This window comes from Hibiscus syriacus, unplaced genomic scaffold (assembly GCF_006381635.1).
Source record: "Hibiscus syriacus cultivar Baekdansim isolate YM2019G1 unplaced genomic scaffold, ASM638163v2 tig00014408_pilon, whole genome shotgun sequence".
NCBI classification, from domain to species: domain Eukaryota; kingdom Viridiplantae; phylum Streptophyta; class Magnoliopsida; order Malvales; family Malvaceae; genus Hibiscus; species Hibiscus syriacus.
Window position 1 is genome coordinate 15,508 of NW_024062325.1, and position 24,572 is coordinate 40,079.

The following is a 24,572-nucleotide window of genomic DNA, read 5'->3' on the forward strand; positions in this document are numbered from 1 at the left end:
ACTTTAAAAATCTGGAAAAACCCGAATTAGATTCTATCGTCTCAATGGAGAATCTAATACGATTTCAGTTTCCCTTAGCGAACTGTCACTAAGTGTGTTCACATGAAGTTGAATGTGCCACAGCCCGATCCTTAGTCCAAACTGTTAATCGAAACCGAAATTCAATTCCAACGTGCACTTTTGAAATGAAATCGCCTTGATTATAAAATGATGGCCGATTACCGATCCTTGATTTATGAAAATTGAAAATGTAACCCTTGAGGGTATGAAGCGCTTTTCGATTCTCATGACTAAGAATCGAGTCATTGCTTTAGCCATTGGCTATAGAAAACTTTTAGCATTTTGAAAGAAAAATAAAGTAACTTGAAATTAAAATAAAAGGAAAGAAAAACTTTTATAAATTTAAAGAAATAAAGAAACAAGAGAATTTGAAAATGATTGAAGGCTCAAGTGATGAGTTGAGTATGCTTTGAGGCTTACCCAATAAGGTATTTATGTCCTCAAAAATCCTAGAAAATAATATTCAAAACAAAAGATAATTCCTAAAAATAAAATAAGATAAATCTTAATTTAAAATAAAAAATTCAGCTAAGTCTCCTTCTTCACGTCACTACTGATTGGATCTTCTAGAAGCTGCTGACTAGGCCTTCTAGAAGTTGTTGATTGGACGCCACATTAGTTGCCATGTCATAGCCACCTTAGTTGCCACATTATCGGCACGTTAGCTACTGACTAGATGACAAGTCGGGTGTGTCATGTCCCAAGTCGTGCCCACTAATCTGGACAAGTATTCAGAAAAATAAAAAAATTACATGATTTCGTTGTTCTTAGCATAATTTCTGGAATTTAATGTCTTGCATCGAAAATGAACAAAAAGGTCCAAGTTGGCAACTAAAATTATCTAATCAAGGAGTAATTAATCATAAAATAATGTCTAACTTAAATACTAATCAAATTCCCCATCACTTATTCAATGTTTGTCCTCAAGCATTTCTCAATTATCATACTAAAAGTCGCAAGTTGCCAACTTCAATTTTATAGAATTTCTAAGATTTCTAAGCAAATTCAATCAAGTAAATGTTGAAATTCAATATCAATCAAGCAAGGCATAATCAATTAAGTGTAAATCAATCATGGCATTTCAAAGAATACAATACTTAGTTCCTCACATGGGTTCACTCATTTCGCTCAAATGTTTCGGGTGAAAGAATCGCTCAAGCTTAAACTAATCGACACATTACCATATGCTTGCAACTAAATCTAATCTCCACTACTTAATATGAAAATGATGCAACAATCAAGAGGACTTCAAAACGGGTTGTAATGGGCTAAGGTTCGGGTAGGATAAAGGCCGAAAACGGGATTTCAAAAATTCAAGACAAAGTAAAGATTATTCCGAAAATTTATTCAAAGTAAGGTAAAAATGAATATTGTGTTACTTTATTCAAATTAATTTAATGTGCAACAAAACAAGGTTAAGCATTTGACATCTCAGTTAGCAAGTTAATGTACAAAGTTAATGTGCAACAAAACCGGTTCCTAAAAATTGAGATCTGAAACCGGAACCTGTAGGTACTGGTATCGGTTCCGAGTACCCTGTTATTTTGACAGCTTTCTCATTCAACCTGTTAGTTGTTACACATTAAGTGGGATGGTATGTCGCCTCCACGTTAAAATTGGCCTTTTTATAACCTGTTAATTTATTAAACTAAAATGCTACTACTTATCACAAGTAGAACTCTTTTCTACACAAAATTTATCCACCATTTCATACTTAAATAGTAATAAAAACACTAACCCAAAGTACATATGATGTTATGCGGTTCCGGTTCCGGTTACGATTTATGGGCTCAGTTTATTTGGGCTCCAATATTTTGGACAATATAATGTTATGTGGTTCTGGTTTCAGGGTACCCAGTATTAGAACCGCTTTTAGCCGGGTACCCAACCGGTTCCGGTTCCAAAATTTTGGTACCCGGAACTGGGACCGGTTCCGGAACCGATGGTTCTTAATCGGTTCTGAAACAGGGTTCCCCGTTCTTTTGCTCACCCCTAATATCAATGATCATATAACATCCAGTTTAGACAATCATCGATTTTTTAACGATAAAGGACAATCTTGGAACATAATGAATAATCGGGTACCATTTTTAATTTTTGATAGTTGAGGAACTCAACAAAACAACACTCTATAGTTAGAGGATCATTTTGAAACTTTTAATAGTTCAAAGACTTAATGAAGCATTACCCAATAGTCGGGGGATCATTTGTGTACTTTACCCTTATTTTTTATTCTATATTTGAATATTGTACTTAAAATACTCGATTCAAATGACGAATGGTGGGTCAACTTACCGATGTATCTAACCTTATGAAGAAACAAAAGTTAAAAAATGATTTTATTTATTTTTTAAATGAATATTTAAATTATTCAAATTGTGCAATTGCGTGTTGATTAAAATCTACACCCAATCGTTTTAAAAAATGTTTTAAACTTTCTTATTTTTAAAGTAATATTGATTAATGAATAAGTCTACTGATGCACTCACAATGAATAAGAAATCAAAAAATTCAAGTAAAACAGTGGAAAATTCAAGTAAATAAAATATGAAATTGCAAGAAAATCAACATATTTGAATAGATTGAGACATCATTGTCAAGACCAATTAATCTAGTTAATGTGTAGGAGAGAAATTCCTTCATGTTTGCTTTGGTTTTGGTTTTGAATTTTGAAAGATATGTTATCCTTTAATTTATTTTTTAATTAATTATCGGTATTCGATTTCCTGACCGATTAATTTAGATCAAATTTTGCATAGATCTATCATGAGAGTGATCCTCCCAATTTAATTTTTGTTTCATTCGTAATCGTCAGAGTTTAAACTCTAAACCTTATTTAATGAATTCAATGTTTAATCCCACTAAATAACTGGTTGTAAAACATAATTTTATGTAAAATTTATAAAAATTATTTTTGATCTTGTATTTGTTTTACGTAAATTATTTTTAAGCACGAACCAAGTGACCTCAGTTGTTATAGGGATGGTTGTTGTATCTAGAGGTTCTGAGTTCAAACATCATCTACAGTTAAAAATCTTTAAAACAAATAAAAGTCAATTAGAATAACTAACAACGAGTTGGTCTAGAGGGGTTTGAATCTTGACGATTACGAATTAAGCAAATTTGGTTAGAAGGGTCGACTTTGCCTCTACAGTACTTAATCTGGATTAATCAATTAATAGATCGGATATTGATACAAATTAGTATTTTTAATTAAATAAGTAATGATATAAAGAATGAAATTTTATATGAACGCAATTCTAGCAGTAAAGTTCTGGGCAATGACTTGATATATTTAAAACTTGGATGTTTTACAAAGTCATGACAGATAACTTCGAATATTGCAGTCGTTTTATACCATATTCCTAGCCGACACAATTAAATAAATATACGATTAAAGAACTGTATATATAATTATATATTAATGGAAGCATTTAACCAAACAGTTTGAACCGGAAAGTTTCACGTACAAGGATGAACTTGACCGCCATGTATGAAAGATTTAAAAGTCATATATGAAAGCTTCAACTTCATCTATAGGGTTCTCAATTTAAAATATTTGATAAACATCAATAATTCACACATCGCTGCTCTCTGCAAATCCATACTACAAATATGGAGCTTTCTAGTTTGATTTGAATACCCAGAAAACACAAATAAGCTTAAGAAATGAAGCCCCCACAGTTTTCGATGTTAATCCCTCTTGTTTTGGCAGCTCTCTTCTCGTTTTCATTGGCAGCTTTGCCTCATGAGAATTTTCTCCACTGCCTTTCCCTTCGTTCAAACGACTCTTCTATTTCCAGAGTGATCTTCACTCGAACAAATTCTTCATATGAATCTGTTTTGGAAGGTAGGTTATGGAATCTCAGGTTCAACACAACGGATACCCCAAAACCTTTGGTCATTGTAACACCAACACAAATATCCCACATCCAAGCCACCATTTATTGTTCCAGAAAACATGGGTTGCAAACAAGAACCAGAAGCGGCGGCCATGATTACGAAGGTCTTTCGTTTGTCTCCAGAGTCACCTTCGTCGTCATCGACTTGGTTAACTTCCGATCAGTGGATGTCGATGTAGAAAATAAAGTTGCATGGGTTCAATCCGGTGCCACGCTCGGTGAACTTTACTATAGGATTGCAGAGAAGAGTAGAACTCTATCCTTCCCAGCTGCCTTTGTCCATACAATCGGCGTCGGCGGCCATATCAGCGGTGGAGGTGTAGGGTTACTAATCAGAAAATACGGCACTGCCGGTGACAATGTGGTGGATGCTCAATTCATCGACGTTAAGGGAAGGATTCTTGACAGAAAAACTATGGGGGAAGATTTGTTCTGGGCTATTCGAGGCGGTGGTGGCGGAAGCTTTGGGATCGTCCTGGCGTGGAAACTAAGTCTTGTTCCCGTTCCTGCAAACGTGACAGTATTTTCCGTCACCCGGACCCTCGAGCAAAACGCAACCCAACTCCTTCATCGATGGCAGTACATTGCTCCTAATCTTCCCGACGATGTGTACCCAGCCGTTATAGTAAGAAGCATCAATTCAACTCAAGATGGGAGGAAAACGGTTCTAGCCGCCTTTAATTCATTGTTTCTCGGCACCATTGACGAGCTTCTTCCACTAATGAAGCAAAGATTTCCCGAGCTTGGACTGACAAGACAAAATTGCACTGAAATGAGTTTCGTCGAAGCCCTTATCTTAAACAACGGAATCCAGAACCAACCCTTGGAGATTCTGCTTAATACGACTGCTAGGGTCCCCATTGCCAGCCCAGCCTACAAAGTCAAAGCCGATTTCGTAAAGGATCCCATCCCTGAAACCGGATTGAATGGCTTGTTTTCTCGACTCACCGACGATGCTGCCGCAATGACCATCCTAGTCTTTGTTCCATACGGCGGAATCATGGATCGGATTCCTGAGAATGCGACACCATTTCCGCATAGAGCAGGAAATTTATACCACATCTTTTACGACGTGGGTTGGCAAGAAGAAGACAACATACACTCCCAAAGATACCTCGACTGGGCTCGAAGAACTTATGATTATATGACTCCTTTCGTTTCGAAATCTCCACGAGCAGCTTATATTAACTTTCGAGATCTCGACATTGGCTCTAATAATATAGGTCATACCAGCTATGCACAAGCAAGTATTTGGGGTCGAAAATATTTCAAGAACAACTTTAAGAAATTAGCGCGTGTGAAGACTATGATCGATCCAGAAAATTTCTTCAAGCATGAACAAAGCATACCTCCCCTGTACTAGACTCATCTTGGAAACTAAGTGCACTAAGAGCTTAAGATACAAAGAGGATAGCTAAATAAAGATTTTGATGGGAGTTTCTTTCTCTCAATCTGTATTTGATTCTATAAATTTAGGGGGCAAATTGAATAAAGTTATCAAGTTCAAAAGTGATTTGTGTTTTATACCTTTATTTAATTCTATTGCACGCAGTCATCTTATATACTACAGAGATTTTCGTAGCTCGGTTTTATAAGATAACATTGTATTGAAATGAATCAGATCTAATCATACAAAATACAGAGTGAAAGGCTGAAATCAAAGTGAAAGCGAGGTAACCTTGTCAGCTTTCCATAGCCCTTCTTCATACTGGTACCACCTCATGAGCCCTTCATCGTTTCTGGTACGCTGACACATGATGCAAGAGTCTTTCATGCACGTAACGAATTCGCGTAGCCGAGAAGGCCGAGGTGGCATTTCTATAACAAGGCAATGAGATATGTTAAGAACTTCTAGGTTTCGTAAGTCGTCCAAGATTGAGATCAGGGTATCCTTCAGAAGCATCGAGCAGCGGAGGCTCAGAACCCTTATCTTCGGTAGATACATTATTATTGTAGCAACAAATGAATTGTCCAAAGGTCCCATCACCTTGAGTTCACTGAAATTTTTGCAATTATTGGCGATTTCTTCCATGAGATATCGAGGGTTTGCTATGCTAGGCATTGTCAAGGAATCGAGATCCTTCCAGATGCAAATCGCTTTGCATATTCCGGTCCTATTTACTCTGTTCCAAGCCGGCATAACAAGCCGTCGGAGGCACGGGCACCTGCGGTAAAGAAAAACACAAGATCGCCTTCCAATGCATGCACCAAGTGAAAATCTGGCCCGTATGTAAAAGCTCAATAAAATTACCTTTCAGCAGTATATGTCAATTGCTCATGGCTCACGTACAGATTGAAGTGAAAAATCAAGGTCCGTATGTTTCCCTGGCTGAGGCTCAAAGATGTCTTCAACAAACGGGTCAACTTCTTTTCGGAACAAACATCTACATATACGTAAGGCTCCGACACAATTCTGATAAAATTTGACCTCATCGCTGATAAATCAAGTGTTTTCCAGAGCAGAGGATCGCAACAGGCCATGCGCCACGAACTGCAGACATGAGCAACGCCCGATGTTAACTGATTGATGTCGAGACACCGGAAGATCTTCACCAAGATATCAGTGTCCAAGTCCTCCCATCTCCTTGAAACACGCACACTTTCTTCCATTCCAACGAATTTTTCGCAGTCTCCGACGAGTTTCACAGCACCATCAAGCCTATATATCACAGACATGCACCATAGAAGGTTTAGTGTTTTATGTACTTGAGAAAGAAGCTTCAACCTATATAGATGTGCTTTTTTTCTTACCTGAGCTTCACTGATCTATGCATATACAACAGGACCGTTACCTTAGGACAATTATGAATTCAGCATTCTTCCAACAGTGAACTTTGCTCTGTTCTTGCCGAAACATCATCTGAATTTCCTCTGAGCTTTCACCTCATCTTAACCAAGTGAATTGAATTCTTATTGCTTTTGTTTATCAACTCTTTTAAATTGAAAAAGATAAGTCATTTTCATATAGTTTTGAGCATTTTCGTAGAACTTTCCGATTAACGTTCTCTCGGTTTTTCCGATGATTCGGTGTCGGTTGTTTCCAACTTTCGATCACTATGCTTTTGCCTTGCTTCTTCGTGTCCAACCTTCAGACTATTCGTTTTACCGTCAAGCATTGCCGGGCTTCGACTCAACTACACATTTTGCTCAATCCTGGTCCGATTAAAGACCCAACTCAAATAGCCCGATATCCATTTACAGCTCTTCCTTTCTTTGACTATATCAGATTTGATATTGAAAAATGTTATAGTTAATCTATTATCATAATATCTTGTGTGTGTATATATATATATATATTAATCATTTATGCAGTGACGAATTTAGAAAATTTTATAGGCCGAACCAATAAAAACATAATAAACTTTTATCTAAAATAATCTATATATCTTTTAATTTAAAAAATTAATAAAAATTATTGTAAGGTATGGCTCATAAATATACCGGTAAAGAGGATAGGGGATGGAGCGGAGTGAGCGAACATCAACTGTCCTTACAAAGAAAGTCTTGTAGAGGGGGTTACGATTATGTGAGTTGGGGGTGCGGGGACTGTGGCCCCGCGGTACAGTACAGGGTTAATTTTGTAATTATGTATCAGGATTTTCTATTATAAATAGAGATGTAACCTAAACCTATTATCATTGAATAAAAATTTTCTAGCGCCGCCTAGGCACCGAGGACGTAAGCACATTACCGAACCTCGTTAAAATTCTTGTGTTCTTTCATTTACTTTGCCCGATTTATCAACAATTATATACATGCATAGGTGTATATAATTTGAGTCTCCAATCAAATGGAAAATTCAAACAATTGAAACATGTAGGAGAGCCCTAATTAGACTTTATCAGGATTTGAAAGAATAGGTATAATAGGGGTAGGTCGAAGTTGAAATTATCTGATTTCGTCATTTTTTTTATACCCAAAGTTTGGTAGGAGAAAAGCTTACATATGTAAATTGTGTAAGCACCACGAAACGTTGGTATTTTAATATATATATATTTCTGAATTCGTATTATTTATAAGGATCACAGATAAATATGTGTATTCAAATTATGTGAATGTAGATTCGATTTAATTAATTCAAATTATTTTATTTTTTTTATTAAATTAAATATTCATCACTATATTTTATCACTCCACACATTCATTTGTTAAAAAAATTATAATATATTTTCAACGTAAAATATTTTCTTCTATCTACGTTATAAGAATAATATAGTCCGATATTGTATACTCTGCCTAATCTTTTTAGCTCTTTCATTTTGGCATGTGTATTCGGAAACGCTTGTAATGGACAGTTCATAAATCCCATAAAGAGACATTGGAAAAAAATTATAGGGTAAATTATGCGTTTAGTACTTAAACTATCCGTTTTAATATTTAACCTTTTAATTTTTTTAAAATCATACATAAAATTTAGGTATGATTTTTTAAAACCATATCTAACATTTGGTTTTTTGTTTCATTTTAGTACCTCACCGTTGAAAACTTGACTCGTTTATTACATAAAATATCAGTTTTGATCCGTTTTAATACAAAAACTAAGTGTTAGGTATGGTTTTAAAAAGTTAAAAGTTCAAATACTAAAATGGATTAGTTTAAGTACTAAATGCGTAGTTTACTACAAAAATATAAGGGTGTTAGACAAATTTAATAAATAATGGAGATTAGTTAGTGGGTGAAGAAACTTTAATTAAAGGACAAATTGACAAGAGCTTGATAAAGTTGACATAACCAAATTTATTATTATTTTTATTTTACTTAATTAAATATGAAATGTATGCATAAATGATGTTAATTCTATTAATCCATGATCCATTGTTTTATGATTAGAGACATATATAAATATTAATATCAATATTGTAACAAAGCATGTAACACACATTTTTTTAATTATTTGCATGACATTGTTTTATATTAATTAATAATAAATAATTGGATGGTCAAATTTATGCACCAATTAATTTGATTGAAATTTAAGATGGGATATTAAAACGATTGCTTTGTAAGAAAACCAGCTCACATCCTTTTTATTATTTTATTTAAAATAAAATAAAATTAGCAAAGTGAAGTAATTAATATGCAACGAGTTATAAATTATTCACATCACATACCTTATTAATGATTTAATCCAATCAGTTTCATTGGTTAATTAAATTTGTAGGATTTAATCATCGTCTTGATGTTGATTGATTTTATCAAATAAATCACTCACTTGATAGTTTTGTTTTGTTTTATTTTGTTTTTTTAGGTGAAAGAGTAACTTTTGCCCCGTAGTAGTCTCAATTTATTATTTTTGCCTCTATGATATTTTTACATCAATTTAGATTCTGAAGTTGCTCAATTACATCATTCTATACATTATCCCTAACGTAAAACCCTAAATTATAAACAATAAATCCTAAACCATAACCACATAACCTTAAACCCTAAATCCTAACTTAGGGGTTTAAGTTAGGGGTAGGGTATAAGATGATACAATTAAACAACTTTGAAGGTTAAATTGATGTGAAAATACGACAGGGACGAAAATGATAAATTAGGTGTATTACAGTTGTAAATGTGACTCTTAAGCCTTTGTTTTATTGATAAGAGAAAAATAAAAGATATAAAATGATTCTTCGACTATGGAGTGTTGCTTTGTTAAATCTCTCGACTATTAAAAGATACAAAACGGTCACCTGACTATACATTATGTTCCAAACTCGTCTTTTTTCTTTAAAATTGGACGATAGTCTTAGCTTAATGTTAACTTGTTGGCTGTGATATAATAAAATTCGATCCCAAAATCTTAAACGACTATCACATCCCATTCATCATGTTAACGTCAAGCTTAAACAATCGCCCATTTTTAACGAATATAGAATATAATGAATAGTCGAGTGATCATTTTATAACTTTTAACATTTAAGTGACTCAACAAAGTAACACATCATAATCGAATGACCATTTTATAATTTTTAATAATAAAAAATTTTAATAAAGAAGTACCATATAGTCTGGAGATCATTTACTTTCTTTACCCTAAAAAAAAACTACGGTATTTCATGTGTGTGTGTATATAGTAACCAACTTTGAAAAAAGTTATTATCAAGATTAATGAAGTCTGAAAAACCTAAAGAGCCAGAAGCAATTTCAACGAAATTATAAAGAAATTATTATGATTGCCTGGAAGATGTAATTTTCTAAATATATATATATTGAATATATGCAATTTGTAGTTTAGTTTCCCAACAAGTGATACAAAGACCTTAGAGGTTAGGTATTATAAAGTCAATAAGAGTGTAATTAAGCAATATTGCTTTTTAAAATTAGGGTAACATTGACATTTTCTCAACTCAAAAATTCATATAGGACAAATTAACTTTTAGTCCCTATGTTTAGTTATCTTTTTCTACTTGGTCCCTGATTTTCTTCAATTAACTCGTAGTTTTTTTCCTTTTTAAAAATGATTAAGCATAAACTAGTCTTGGCTTTGTTTTATAATTTAATGATCTTTTTGGGGATTGCCTATTTAATACTTTTGCTGATGTTCCTGTAGCTTGCCTTATTCAGCCTCATTGCTTATTTCTCTGAGTTTCAGGCAAAAAAAATGGGTTCCAAATCGTCTGAGAAGTCAGGAATTAAGCACAGGAAGGGCTTATGGTCACCTGAAGAAGACCTTAAGCTCAGAAACTATGTCCTTAAACATGGCCATGGTTGCTGGACCACTGTTTCCATCAATGCAGGTCTACTTCTTCATCCCTTTCATCATTTATGATATGTATGTGTGTAAATGCATGCATGTATGTATGTACGTATTTACGATTGTGTATATGCATGTATGTATATATGTATTCAGGTCTACAAAGAAATGGGAAAAGCTGCAGATTAAGGTGGATTAATTACTTGAGACCCGGTTTGAAGCGAGGCATGTTTTCGGCACAAGAGGAGCACACAATCCTAACCCTTCACCATTTGTTAGGCAACAAGTAAGTGATCCGATTTTGTACTCTTTATTTATATTCGAACAAGTGTCGAGTAAAATTACTTCATGAAAAACAAAGAATCAGAACCTGAACTAATAATGGGATGGCATGTTTTGTCATTGACTAGATGGTCCCAAATTGCACAAAGTTTGCCTGGAAGGACTGATAATGAAATCAAGAACTACTGGCATTCATATCTGAAGAAAAGAGTAGCAAAAGATGAAGAATTGGAAGCTCAAACCAGGAATATTCAATGCACCACTACATCAAGCTTAGATAACACGGATTCCACTTTGTCTCCTGAAGACCTGAAAATGCCAAGTTTCGAATCCTTCCCATATATTGCAGCACCCTTGGACCAAGCTGTTGCAAAACATTTTAACTTCTCTAGAGAGCCTTACAGGAGCCCGATGCCGATATTCGCGGAGTGGCTTCCAGTCGATCAAGAAGGCGGAAGCTCTACGAGTTCAGGTATCTCGGATGGATTTAATTTCGGTTCGAGTTCAAACTTCCAGGACCCTATCATGGATGCATATTTAGGATCACTCGGCAATGATCTTCACGATGGACTAAGCAATGCATCAATGAATGAAATGCTTAACTCGCAATTCGAGTTCAGAACAGGAAACGAACTCGTGGGACTTGTATCAGGGGATGACATAAACAGTGATTTCCATATGAACAACGATGTAATGTACATTTATGGGCAGATTTACAATTTGTTTCTATTACAGAGTTGATACTTCTTCCATGAAGTTGTTGCGGGAGACGCCCTTTGTTAATGTCAATATTACAGATTCCAAATAGATTGTATCTTGAATTGTTCTTTATTAACAAGTAAAATTTTACATTTCTGAACCTTTTTCGACGGTATCCAAATATCGAACCTGTTAAATTTATATGAATTAACTGAACAAGGAACACTGATAAGAACAAGATTGATAATGAAGAAACTCATTTCAGTAGGATCAGTTGCCTGCAACTCAACTTGTATTCCATCCAATTCCGTCTTGAATCTGTTCCCAACAATTGATGCATCAGGTGACCATGAAATGAAGAAAAAATTGCTTTTCCGGCAGTTTTCAGCAGTAACAAAATCAAAATTGAAGACGGTATATTGTCATACATCAACAGGCAGAGGCGCAGTGAAATCGTTGTAGATTTCTGCAGGGCTGCCAAGCTTGTCAATCACCACTTGCTGGTCCTGAATCTTGAAAACTGTGAGAAGATAGTTCCTCTTTGCTTTTAGCTCCGAGAATTTCACCTTACATTCATCGTACACCCTAGCAAACCATTTTGTTCGACATTGTTAGTTGTTAGTTGTTACTCCTTGGAACAGGGTTCCTGGTGAAATAGTTTAGGTCTTCAATAGTGATCTCCAAGCGCGATTCTTAAAACGTATAACCGTATAAGAGATGACGATCAGTTGTTGAAAGCATTCATTATCCCGTTGTTCAAAGTTATAACAAAGCTATAACGGTGTCAACCAACATTTTAGTGGCACACACTTAGTAGCTACATGTTTTCTCTACGGTAAGGATCAACACAAACGAACAAGTATTCGACATTTTTATTTTATTATTACAGAAACTACCATTCCATATCTTCCTAAGGTTCAACGTTTTGCCAAACTGAAACTGGCACCAAAGCAGGTTCACCACTAACAGATACTCGGGTCTCGTAATATTGTCAAACCTCAAAACAGGGGTAAGCTCGGTGGGAACCGCACATGCATCCATTGTCTTTCATAGGTTGATAAATGGATCCATCCATTATCATCAAGCAAAGACAGCTTCAATTCATAGAGCTTCTTCTTCGGAGGCGATCCGTCATCCTGAATCATGTCATTGAGTATCTTCAATGCGGTTCCAAGCCTTCCCCACCTTTTCTCATGCAATACATAGACAGTGCCATATTTTGATGACTTTATATCTGCCCATTTTGTCAGCTCTTTAAAGTTCTCCTCGAATAAATCTGGCTGATCAGAGCCCCCAGCTTTCTCACCCTGTAATGGCAATGATCATAGTTTTAAATTCTAATGCATAAGCTACCATAACAATTGCAGATATGACATACCAGCCCATTCTTCAATAAAAGAATTTAATCAGTCTCCGCAATTTGAAAAACCAATCATTACCTTTACAGATTCAATCTCAGCCAGTGCCAGTCCTTTTTGGTAAAGTGCCTCTGCTAATTGATCACGAGTCGTCTCCATCTTCTTCTTAATTTTCTGGAAAAAAAAAAAAACGGAGTCGCAACTTAGTGTGTAAACCACAATTGCAAAACACCTAGTGATGCACTAGAAAGGGCAACACAAAAGCATAAATGAGATTGCAGAACAAGAAACACATTGAAGATCATCATGAACATTGAAAAACAAAATCAAGAAAATTACAAATTTTACTTGAATATCATTTTGTTGAATTTACTAAGAGGTTGACCAGCATAGTAAAAGCAAAATGATGGAAAGGGCAGAGGGAAGGGCAATGTGACGATTTAAAACCGAACCTCTGCATCTTCATCCTCAGGATCACATTTAAGTGAAAAGAATTTTGCCAATTCATCTCTGTCAATACTATCAACCACCTCATTTGCTGCACTTATAACCTGCAAAGTTAAATGGCTTTAGTTAAGGAAAACAAACTTTTATACAATTAAAGTGAGTCATCAGTATTTTCATTCCAAAATCTTCTTTTCATACAACTCACCTCTTTGTAATGGTCGATTTTGCCCCCACTATTGCTTCTTGAAAGCAAACTTTCCAAGATCTTAGCAAGCAATGGAGTGTATTTAGGGTACTCAGACTGCCAAGGAACACATGATACATATCAAAATAGGTACAAAGCAGTCTAAATGGTATATGCTGGCTTCATTAGTAAATTGATCACTGAACTCTCAATGTGCTCCCAGATTGCACTAAAAACAGACAATAAGAACATGACACATTCTTAACAGATGTCATACAATCTTTTTGGGGGGTAAAATGAGAAAAATGATAGTTTAGGTACAACTTCTAACAAAATTAGTACAAATCAGGGAATTGGGTATAGTTTGGGGGCCAATTTGCTAATAAAGCCTATAAGCTAGACTAGGATTATAGTACCCACTAACCCAGAAACACTTTGACAGAAAGTGGTGAAAGTAATGCTTAGGGAGAGAAGATGAATCATAAAGAAGCGTTTCAACTCTTTGAACAGAATAAACCTAAACTAAAGAAAGGGCAGAGCTCTTACCTTGAGAGATTGAGCTAATTTTTCCCATTCGGAGAGATCTTCATCAGTATCTTGCTTCAAGCTTCCGAAAACCTTTATTTTCACATCTCGTACCTGATTGAAGTATTGAACAAGCATTACTCGATATGCAAAAACCAGTAAAACAAATGTTTCAAAAAGCTAATTAATCTTGATTAAATTTGTTTCTGTTATCTTAATTAATACTATACGATAGTAAAAATCTTGAAAATTAAATGTGCTATTTGAAGCAATGAACACCAAATGTGATCATGAATATATATTTTTTGTAAAACTTCATCAAGTTAATATAATAAATTATTATGGTTTGCTACAATTAAAAAATATGATGAAATAGAATTTTACAACTATTAGATCATCAAATATCAAGTTTAACATGAACATTTTTTCAAGTACCTCTTCTTCTAAACGTTCACCAATAGATTTTGTGCTAACCGATGAACCTTTGCCTTTGTCTTCATCAATCTGACAACAAAATCTCATTAGCCATGGCAAAAGAAGAAAAAAGAAAACAGAACAAAAAAGTAAAGTTCCATAGTGCATCACTTGAACATAGAAGCATTAATAGGGTAAAAGAAAACAAAACACGAAAGTAAAGCTCCAAAGTGAATCACTTAACCATCAAAGCATTAATAGGCCTTTCCAAAATGTACCAATAAAAGATATAATAGAAATAAGTATATAATCCGTAGGTAGAGACAAAGGTATCACAACCTTGCTGGGTGGTACAACATAAGAGATCTGATAGGATACAGGATTGTTATGTTGACTTTTGCCATCTTCAGCATATGATAGCTTCCCATGAGATATTGATCCTATCAATACAGATCCTTGCGAGCAACTCTGCGGGAATAATTCAAGTGCTACTTTAAATCTTCTAAGCTATTAATTAAGTACCAGAGATATAAAATATGTACCTTTGGGAGCTTATCTTTGTTTGGTGGGCTTATATAAAATGATTCCTTTTTACTGGAAAACAATGGTTCAAATTCATTAGAGTACAAATAAGAAAACTTGGATATAATTGTTGTGGGTGGCCTGGATGAATGATATATCTAAGAAATTAGACATACCCCGGAACCAAAATAGAGGATTTAAAGGTACCATTTCCCATCACAGGGCCGTCTGGTTCAGAGAAAAAGTTCAATGGAATAATGTCCTGGTTTCAAAATAGCCACAGGCATAGTAATAAGCGTAGCTCATAAACCTCTCCAAACAGCCATAGAAGATGACAAAAAGTAAAGAAATCAACACTAATTTAGAACAATTTGAAAACGCATCTATTGGTATGCTATAGTCTAATATCAAAATGACATGGCCTAAAAGACAACCATTTTTTGCATCCATGCCTCATAATATGGAAGCAGAATTACAAAGTTCTTTAATTATAAGAGCCATCTATAACAAAAATAAAGAAAACAAACAAGGGCACAATATTACCTTCTCCTCCAATTTCCTTTCCAGAAATAGAACTAATTGCTTCATTTTTTCCAAGTACTGGACATTGTCATGCCTGAAACAAGATTAAGTCAATATAAGAGAAGGCAAACGAGGATCATAGCACCTTGTTAGAGAAGATTGATACAATGAACATTCATGTTTTGCAGCAAACTCCAATGTTACAAGATAAGTCATACTATTCAGGAATTTCTTTAGTTAGCTAAAACCGGAACAGACGGCTTATGGAGGAGTTTTGTTGAGTATATAGGGAGGAGACAATCCCCACCGACATTCAAAATCCTCCATCCAGGTAGCAACACTGCATCTGCCACAATACATGAAATATTTAGTGAAAAGTATATCAATATGTACCTTAAATACAGCTGCAACGTGTATTCTCCCTTCGGAAGTTTTGAAAAGTCTGGATAACAATCACCCATTGCATATACACGCTATAATTGATGCAAGCAAAAAGATTCCCACAGGTCAACATAAGTAGGTGCAAATTAAAAATCCAGTTATGGTAAAATAGATTTTTGACATATGCCTCAAGCACTGGAACTGTAAAATGCAGATTCTACTTGATATGAAATAAAGCATAAGTTCCCAGATTTGTTGCTATTGATTCAAATGATTTACAGTAGCAACTGTACCTTGTTTGTGTCAGAAATCATGTAAAATTGGGACTCAAATTTCGTGTCATATATACGATTGTTGAGAAGTGGAATATGAGCTTTCACTTCTGCCCCGTCTTCCAATTTAAAGCGATAACTATAGAAGCAAAAAAATAAAGTAAAGAAAAGAGAAAGCACATTAGTTGTAGCGAAAGACTACATGATAAACTGAATTTTTCACAAGCCACCGAAGAAAAAGCGCACGTTAATGTCAATGCCAGTATTTGTTTCCCTGATGGTAACTTGTCACGATTGGTCGGAAGAGTACAAAGTTTTGCCTCAGTAGGTCGATATGGAACTCTTATCTGCATATTGAACATGATAAGAATCGGAAAATTCAAAAGAATGTCTTATTAAATTGGAGCAAGCACATCAAAAGGAAAGAAAAAAATATATAGAAAGATAAAGCATAAATTACCTACATTACACTGTACAAGTAGCTTGCATTACCTTGTTTAAAGTGGCAGTAGGGGCAAGTTTTTCTGAGGCCAATAGGGCTTCAGCCTCAATTCTGATGGGTGCTTCACTTCCATCTAGGACTACTTCTGTTCTGTTGACTCCAATTCCATGAAAGACAATCTAAATCATTCATTAAGAAAAAAGAAATATAAGAATCAAAATGCAAGATCATTTTATCAACACAAAATGTAATTCCCTAGTTCTCTTCATTGAGATACCACAACTTGCAGAGCATGCAACAGTAAATATGTACCATATACTTGTAAGGTTTTCACAAGCCAAAACTAAAACAAAACTTAAGTAGAATGAAGCCCTCTTGACATAGGCATGCACCCAAACTGGGGAGACAAATCAACAGAAGAAATCAGAAATTTAGAAAATTGAAAGAAAAAAAAGTCATTTCAACAAAATGTTCTAGGGTGGCAAATATTCACTAACCGAAAAATAATAGAAGCGGTGGTTATTAATATAAAATAAAATCAATCAACTAATTATTATTGCAGAAAAGCTCTTAACCGGAGAAAGTTTCTACATTTTTCAACAGAAATTACCTCAAAATCTACAAAAGTTGCCTCATGACTTCCCATGCCACTCGACCAAAACTGGGCTATTGCTAGTTCCATTGTTTGACCACCAACAACAGGAAAGTCAAAGCTTCTGGCAGTAGGAGAAGAAAATGTTACAACACTTTCCCACTTGATAGGCCTTTTCAATGGACAAATCTGCATATTTCAAAACAAGTCAAGTCAAGGCCTAGGTCAATCTAGTATGGGTTTTCACTGCTATACACTCATACCTGGAGAGTGTCAACAAAAAATCGTCTAGAAGTATCAAACCCATATGTCCTCATGGTAGCCTCAACCCAACTAGCACCAAGTGGTACCTCTATATACCTCCGTTCTATGTGGCCTATTTAAACAAGACAACCACAAAGGGAAAGAATGAATCAACTCATGGAAAAATAATAGCATGAAAAGATTCTTTAACTTATAAAAGGTGCGTAAAATGAAGCTGGGTTCAATTCTGTGCCAAAGAACCTGGAAGGAATGACATCTTTGAGAAAGAAACCAGTGGTGGTCGATTCAATACAGCCTTGGGCTTTGTTATAGTAATCGGGATTCTGAACAGGGTACCACGCCATGGGGCTTTGCAATCAATTCCATAAACTTCATAATAGTGCAGACCATCACCAAGATGGGTGGGATCAACAACTATGCTGAAAAGGAGAAAATAATGCACCATTGTAAAACAAGAAATCTCCCAAGATCACAGTGCTTAGCATCCTCCCTAAAACCACCAGACACCCAAATACTTAACAGGTGTGAGATAACACTACTTAAAACTCCTCATCTATATCTGATAGGACCTACACACGGACAACTTCACTGGAAGTCATCGACCTCTTCATGGGGTTATGCAGGTAGAACAACATAAAAAACCCCAGAATCTAATACCACTTCAGAATCAAACCAAAAACCAATTAGCAAGAGGTGGAGGGACCCAACTTTAACAGAAAACCATAAAAAAAATTGATTCATCCGTTGTACAACTGACAAGAGGGTTGCAAAATAAACATATTTTTGTAAAATAACTCACAACAATGAATGAAAATAAATAAAAAATGGAGTTGATAACCAAACTGCACATAATTATTAGAATAGACACTTTCACATGGATAGTGATGATATTTACTAACTTGAAGGTGCGCCCATTATTAGTAAGGAGAAGAAACTCAGGTGCTCTCACAACTGCATTATCGCTAGAGCATAGCTCAATACACTCCTCAAAGGGAACCATTTCTTCTAATTTACTTGCATCGTCATGAAACTTTGGTTCAACTTGCACTGTCCACTATATAAAATATAAGTTTAGCAAATTTATAACTCAAGGATAAGATGAAAACATGAAGTTGTAAGTGGGCCACAGTGGTGAGAGAGATCAGAAAGCGAAATAGTTAAATTTTTTTACCTATAAAAATTGAACACATGAAGAAAGGAGTACCGCATTATAATTTAGTAATAAATGGAAAGCAAAGACAAAAATAGCCATGAATATAAAATTTATCAATTATATAAATCATCACACCTCAGTAGATTGTTGGCAAGCAGTAGCCTCTCTTAGGTAGATACCTCGCGATGTAGGAGCTGCAAGTGAAATACGCCATCACATGAATCGTAAATGCATGAATATGATGGACCAAAAAATATGCAAAGGAATAGGTAGCAGCAACTTTGCCACCTTATGCCACTAAACCACCGCCTCCTCAGGTCAAACTGATGCAAGAAACAGTTAGGTACCATAGCAAATCATCTAGAATCCATCATGAGGACTCAAACTTCTAAACGGTCTCATTCTCTAAATGAATGCTCATAACAAACAGGATGTTAAACAAAAATCAGCAAAAAACTGATCCCCAATATCAATGTACGTCCTCAGAAATTAGATAAAACATAAAAAGTTATCATCGCTTGCTCTCAGCACTAGGTAGAGTCTATAAATTTAAAACAAAAAAAATAACACTTCTATAATTGGTTTGCAGATTGCCACTGATATTCGATGAACATCCACAAATTTATTGGGCACCTAGGTATAATAGTACCAAACACATTGAATACTGGATAACATTGTCAGCATATCAACTTCAACTTACTCGATTTTCCAGACTGATTGACCTTTATTTGATAAAAAACACATGAAAGATGCCGAGACTTCCGTATATATTCATATGCTCTGTCAAACATAAAGAGTCAAGATAAGTTCAAAACTAAGAAAACTATATATATAAAGAAGCAAAGGCTAGGGGCCAAATTTCTTACGAGTGAACTTGCATAAGCCCTTGTCCAGTGGTTAGCTTATCTTGGGGCAAACCACCTACAGGAATGGATGTATTCTCAAGAGCTTTCCTTACACTATATGGGCTCACAGGAATTCTCTCAGCCTGCAGGTAACATTAAATAATCTGCCTTTACACGCAACAACATAAGGGGAAATGAGGGGAACCCTCAAATAATCCAGAAAAAGACCTTCATGGCACTAATAAGCAGCGCAATTCCCCCACAAGCAGATGGAGATGCCATTGATGTTCCATTCATGAGCATGCGCCCTTGGAGAGTCCAAGTAGGAACAGGAGCAACAGCCCCTCCAGGAGCACTTATACAAACTCCAAGGTCTCCATCAGCTGTTGGTCCTCGGCTGGACCTGCATCCATCGCAACCAATTTCAATGAGTAAGAAACAAACAAGAAAAATGTGGGACATCATGTTTGAAGGCCAAACATGATAGAATTGGAATTATCTTACCAAGTGTACTCAAGCCCTTCAGGAGGAGGTTCAACTACAGAATGAGCACCGGCAGCCATTGCTGGAGAGACATATGCACCAACTCCTATGATGCTTGAAGAGGTACCACCTGGAGCACCAACTGTGCTCAATGCTGGCCCACTATTACCAGCACTACTCACAAATATCAAGCGATGCTTATTCACGGCCTAAATAAGACACAAGGATGGCACCCATAACATATCAGAGATGAAAATTAAGGTGAACTTATAAAAAATTGTGCCAATTGGAAAATTCGGCGTTCTTACTTCGTTGACAAGATCAACAAAGCGTCCATAGTCAGGTAATAATGTATCTTCTCCATAGCTCATGTTGATCAGATCACACTTATGCTGTCAATGGAAAAGGAGGTAAAAAACCAAATGGTAAGGATTAAAATGCAATATATTTAAGTCAGTGATATCACACATGGACAAAAGGAGACTCAAATATCATTTGCAGTACTTGACTGAGAGACGACATGCTAGAATGGCTACCCATCAGTACTAAATGCACATATACATTGACAGTTAAATGAACATATTTTGTGTTCATATTGAAGTATGGAACACAGCCTGGATACATGCCAGACGGTTATCATAAAAATGCACTTTTACCCACCTCCACAGCAGCTATCAGTGCCCGTGTCAAGCCAGTTCCAGTCTCCATTGAACCTAAGCGCGAGTCTCCAATTTTACAAGAAATTAACTGTGCTCCAGGTGCAACACCATTCAATAAGGGCTCCTATACCATCATGCAAATCAAAAGACATTTTTTATTGAAATTCAGAAAGAAAAAAAAGGGGGGCATAAACCAGTTAGTTAAGCTTGAAGTACCTCTGGGTGGTAAGCAGTAGCAATACCAGCAACATGAGTAGCGTGAGGAGAGCAGTCAGTAACAATACTTAAGATATTTCCCTCATCATACACATTAACAGCAAACGTACAAGCATCTAACTTGCTAAATATGCCATATTTATGTTCAATCCTGCAAGATGGTTTCAGGGGAGTAATTACGTTTTTTTCCAGAAGTACAAAGCATAAAACCAAAGAGGGACACTTCAATTTACTCAAGACATGTTCTTAACAATATGACATAATATGAAAATAGAATGCCACATGCAACCAACCAAATCAGATTTAACATAGAACTGCATCAGTATTAGCGTTCTTCCATCATTAAAAACTATTTCATTGCCTTCATGTAAATATCTACTAAAGAAAGATTAGCCACCAGGTGATAAGATTAATAAAAAAGATGGAAACCTGTAATTAGTTAGGGGCACAAAATCAGCCAGTTTCCCACATTCAGGATCATCATGAAGACTCTGAGTGTCAAGAGCAACCCTCCATAATTCTCCATCATGCCATACAACAGCATCTATAACAGGACCTTTATCATCGTAACTCTAGCACATGAACATGGGAATGCTTAGAACAATATAAATTAGTTAAATAGAAGTGATCAATAAATCCATGGCACTCACATCACCCTGCTTTCTTAAGATGTCTATTTTATTCTGGAGATCTTCACGAGCCCTTTTCAATTTTGGATCCTCCAACTTTGTATGTTTCTGCATATCCACATTGTAACCTATTATACACAGCGATAGTAACAAATGCATGCTGCACAAGTATGATGATATGAGTTTACCAACCAGTGAATGCTATAAGCAACACAGAAACCATAAGATGCACGAGATTTTTCTGTTTATCCCTAAACATTACTTTTATCGTGTAAGAAAAAGAACATATTTTGAAGCATAAGCATGATTATTGATGAATGAATAAAACAAGGGTAAACTGATTACTTGTCACCAAAAAAGAATGAAAAAAGTGTATAGAAAGCATGTAATCTTTTTTTTTTGGTTAAATAAAGAAAGAGAAAACGCATCCCTCAGTCTCATATATTTTAATCATATAAAATCCTTTATGGCATATGCAAATGGAAGTCTATCTTTCTCAAATACAGCACTGTCACAGCATGAGATGCATAAATAATTTTGAAGAACTAGTTCATTTTCACATAATGGCTGCAAATATATATATATATGTACATATATAATTTGACCATTTGCATGCAATTAAACTGTTTTATATAAACTTAAGAAAAATTGTTTGAAATAAAAAAAATCATGTCTATGATCATACAGAAAGGGATTACCAAGTGAAAATTTCAACAACCTGGTCAAATTCATCAAGATGCAATACAGCCTTAGCAATCTCCTCCTGGTTTTTTTCATCCCATTTTTTCTTTCTTTCTTTCTGCAACATGAATAATGATAAGACAATGGTTGGATCATCGGTCAACTTATCATAGGCCAATAGCAATAAAAAGTTCGGATGAATTTAACAGAAATTAAATCTTACTTCAAGTCGTTTAGTCAAAGTGTCCGTAAAGAGCTCATAAACCAACTTATAGCCCACATGCCACTCACCGGAAGGGTTTTTCCATGAAGAATTGACAACCAATGAAGCTCCTATATTTCATTTTAAAAAACAGAACATGGTATAAGAAAATAAAAGTCAACTCGTTATTGATGATTATTTATGCTACACAGAGTATATATTTTTTTTTTGATAGAAGTTGGAGGTCTCATTAAAAACTCCCTTCGTATTCGTCCACATACTAAGAAGTATGTTAACGAACATAGGAAGGAAGAAAAGAGTACCTCATATTTCATTGAATAAAACGCCTCATTACATATGAAAACACGAAATACCCTCAAACGAGGATAAACACCATTACAAAAAACATAATCACCTAAAGCTCTCACCTTCTCGACCACTAGCAAGAATCCAAATACCACACAAGTATTAGAGAATAATCTACCATGCTCTATGCATTTGAAGATTCGCACATTCTCTTAACAAAGATGGCATTAAGGAAATTTCCGAGAATTACATGAAAATAGTCTCAATTGATCAGTTGAGAGAGAGAATGCATGAATAACCTATCACTTATCATTTAATACAGTAAGTTTTAGCTACCACTCCAATGTAGAACCGAAAGCATGGAAAAACACAAATGTGAAGAATCTTTTAAACTAACAAAAATACCCTTTATTATTTACAAAATAATATATCTTCCATATCATGTTGAGTTACACTTCTTTTTCTATGTTGAATCAGACTTCCCCTATAATGTATAAATTATTCACGTTGCTTGATAAGAAAACAACCTGAAGCTCCGCAAATTCTACCGTCTGCATCAGCCTTCACCACTTTTGAGGTATCAACATCGCCGCTCCCAGTACTAAAAAAATACTCAAGTGACAATAATAAGAAAAACGAAAAGAAGTAAATAACCGGTTTCCAAAAGGATTTAAGTACCAGTCAATAACATCTAAGATCTTTGGTTTCCCATCTGAAGTTATTTGCAAGCCAGCAGCAGCCGGGTCAACACCAGAATCTGGAAACAACAATTTAAATCAAATGATGAACTATCAAGAATCAAACCCTAGCTTTCTTTTTCTATTCATTTTTACATATCATCCTTTTATTATCATTAAAAGTCAAAAGGAAGGTACCAAAGATTGCGATTAGTGCTCCGCGACCGTCGTAATGAGGATGAGATTCGATGAAGCGATCGGCGCCAATCTCCTTCTTCGGCATCAGAGAAGCTAAGAAAGTGAACTCGTTCAACTTGAAATTGTGCGGAAGCCCACTCACTTCACTTCCGTCGCCGCCACCGCAAAACTGATTACTAGTCTCGATCGAAGAACAAGGCATCGCAGAATATAGATACCGCCGCGAATCCCGCTTCCGCTTCGATGATTTCGCTCCTTTTCGCCTCTTTCGCTTTAAATTATTATTACTAATTATATTTGAGCTTTTTCAGTTGGGCCCGGTGAGATCAGTAGAGAAGGGAAAGTGCAGAATGGCGGAGATATTAAGGCTAAATAGAGATTTCAGGATTTCATTCCAGCTTAAATATCGTGTCACGTTTCTGCCCTTTCCGTTTAAGGGTAAACTACATCAAATATAGCTGAAATTTATGGGTTATATCGTTTGAATTACTGAGTTTTTATTTTCTTCAATTATAACATTAAACTTTAGTTTTAACTTTATCTCTTTCATTGGCCGATAAAAATTTAAATAATACGATGACATACATAAAATGATATCATTTTAATGTGATATTGATGCATTTTATGTATTAAACTTTATGAATTTATTAATTTTATCATTAAATTTTTTAATGATTTCACTATATTTTGTTGATCATTATTAGCAGTCAATTATTGTATATCATCGATATTGTTTCATGAAAAGGTCGGTATTAAAATGATCGTAACTCTTTTTATTCTTTTAGGGTTAGATTTTTATATAACACATTCAAAATCGATGGAATTTAAAAAAAAATCTATCATTTTTCTAGTTTCTAGGGGTTTTCTTAAATTTGAGAGATTTCTTGTCTCTTCAAAAAATTCAAACGGTGAGACTTTTTTTGAGAAGACGAACAAAATACCTCAAAATTAGCTTCATCAAATGGTCATCAAAAG

General features: G+C 35.2%; 4 protein-coding genes across 5 annotated transcripts; 2 read left to right on the forward strand and 2 right to left on the reverse strand.

Annotated features, from left to right (window-relative positions):
* The first annotated feature begins 3,555 nt into the window (after positions 1-3,555).
* LOC120207241 (berberine bridge enzyme-like 18) lies at positions 3,556-5,462 on the forward strand. Of its 2 annotated transcripts, XM_039206755.1 has the most exons (2): positions 3,556-4,991; positions 5,037-5,462. In XM_039206755.1, exons 1-2 carry the CDS (start codon positions 3,730-3,732, stop codon positions 5,323-5,325), a joined length of 1,551 nt encoding a protein of 516 aa, XP_039062686.1. In that variant the 5' UTR covers positions 3,556-3,729; the 3' UTR covers positions 5,326-5,462. The 2 variants fall into 2 exon arrangements, with proteins under 2 accessions (XP_039062686.1, XP_039062685.1); XM_039206754.1 differs by having other exon boundaries at positions 3,558-5,462.
* Positions 5,463-5,584: 122 nt separating this feature from the next.
* LOC120207242 (F-box/LRR-repeat protein At3g48880-like) lies at positions 5,585-6,831 on the reverse strand. The gene is made up of 3 exons (XM_039206757.1): positions 6,755-6,831; positions 6,214-6,621; positions 5,585-6,127 (listed from the first exon to the last, which is right to left on the reverse strand). The coding sequence occupies exons 1-3, from the start codon at positions 6,820-6,822 to the stop codon at positions 5,620-5,622; spliced, it is 984 nt and encodes a 327-aa protein (XP_039062688.1). The 5' UTR covers positions 6,823-6,831; the 3' UTR covers positions 5,585-5,619.
* Positions 6,832-10,474: 3,643 nt separating this feature from the next.
* LOC120207244 (transcription factor LAF1-like) lies at positions 10,475-11,690 on the forward strand. The gene is made up of 3 exons (XM_039206759.1): positions 10,475-10,687; positions 10,801-10,930; positions 11,055-11,690. The coding sequence occupies exons 1-3, from the start codon at positions 10,552-10,554 to the stop codon at positions 11,665-11,667; spliced, it is 879 nt and encodes a 292-aa protein (XP_039062690.1). The 5' UTR covers positions 10,475-10,551; the 3' UTR covers positions 11,668-11,690.
* Positions 11,691-12,454: 764 nt separating this feature from the next.
* LOC120207250 (tripeptidyl-peptidase 2-like) lies at positions 12,455-23,939 on the reverse strand. Its single transcript, XM_039206763.1, has 33 exons — positions 23,598-23,939; positions 23,401-23,479; positions 23,250-23,323; positions 22,438-22,547; positions 22,252-22,332; positions 21,555-21,641; positions 21,334-21,476; positions 20,905-21,055; positions 20,690-20,812; positions 20,338-20,421; positions 20,051-20,238; positions 19,775-19,949; positions 19,568-19,689; positions 19,402-19,481; positions 18,837-18,895; positions 18,448-18,602; positions 17,789-17,967; positions 17,548-17,660; positions 17,303-17,473; positions 16,743-16,871; positions 16,497-16,597; positions 16,272-16,389; positions 15,991-16,070; positions 15,619-15,691; positions 15,252-15,337; positions 15,096-15,147; positions 14,893-15,021; positions 14,575-14,643; positions 14,161-14,253; positions 13,636-13,731; positions 13,436-13,534; positions 13,065-13,157; positions 12,455-12,932 (listed from the first exon to the last, which is right to left on the reverse strand). The coding sequence occupies exons 1-33, from the start codon at positions 23,797-23,799 to the stop codon at positions 12,624-12,626; spliced, it is 3,903 nt and encodes a 1,300-aa protein (XP_039062694.1). The 5' UTR covers positions 23,800-23,939; the 3' UTR covers positions 12,455-12,623.
* Between the last annotated feature and the right edge of the window lie 633 nt (positions 23,940-24,572).

Excerpts from the sequence above, each read along its gene's own strand:
- LOC120207241 (XM_039206754.1), top strand. The coding sequence starts at position 3,730 with ATGAAGCCCCCACAGTTTTCGATGTTAATCCCTCTTGTTTTGGCAGCT.
- LOC120207242 (XM_039206757.1), bottom strand. The coding sequence starts at position 6,822 with ATGATGTTTCGGCAAGAACAGAGCAAAGTTCACTGTTGGAAGAATGCT. Across the intron at positions 6,622-6,754 it reads GAATTCATAATTGTCCTAAG|GCTTGATGGTGCTGTGAAAC; the intron begins GTAACGGTCCTG and ends TGTGATATATAG. Across the intron at positions 6,128-6,213 it reads TTGACATATACTGCTGAAAG|GTGCCCGTGCCTCCGACGGC; the intron begins GTAATTTTATTG and ends TCTTTACCGCAG.
- LOC120207244 (XM_039206759.1), top strand. The coding sequence starts at position 10,552 with ATGGGTTCCAAATCGTCTGAGAAGTCAGGAATTAAGCACAGGAAGGGC. Across the intron at positions 10,688-10,800 it reads CACTGTTTCCATCAATGCAG|GTCTACAAAGAAATGGGAAA; the intron begins GTCTACTTCTTC and ends ATATGTATTCAG. Across the intron at positions 10,931-11,054 it reads CACCATTTGTTAGGCAACAA|ATGGTCCCAAATTGCACAAA; the intron begins GTAAGTGATCCG and ends GTCATTGACTAG.
- LOC120207250 (XM_039206763.1), bottom strand. The coding sequence starts at position 23,799 with ATGCCTTGTTCTTCGATCGAGACTAGTAATCAGTTTTGCGGTGGCGGC. Across the intron at positions 20,422-20,689 it reads CACTGATAGCTGCTGTGGAG|CATAAGTGTGATCTGATCAA; the intron begins GTGGGTAAAAGT and ends TTCCATTGACAG. Across the intron at positions 14,254-14,574 it reads GTGAACGTTTAGAAGAAGAG|GTACGAGATGTGAAAATAAA; the intron begins GTACTTGAAAAA and ends TACTTCAATCAG.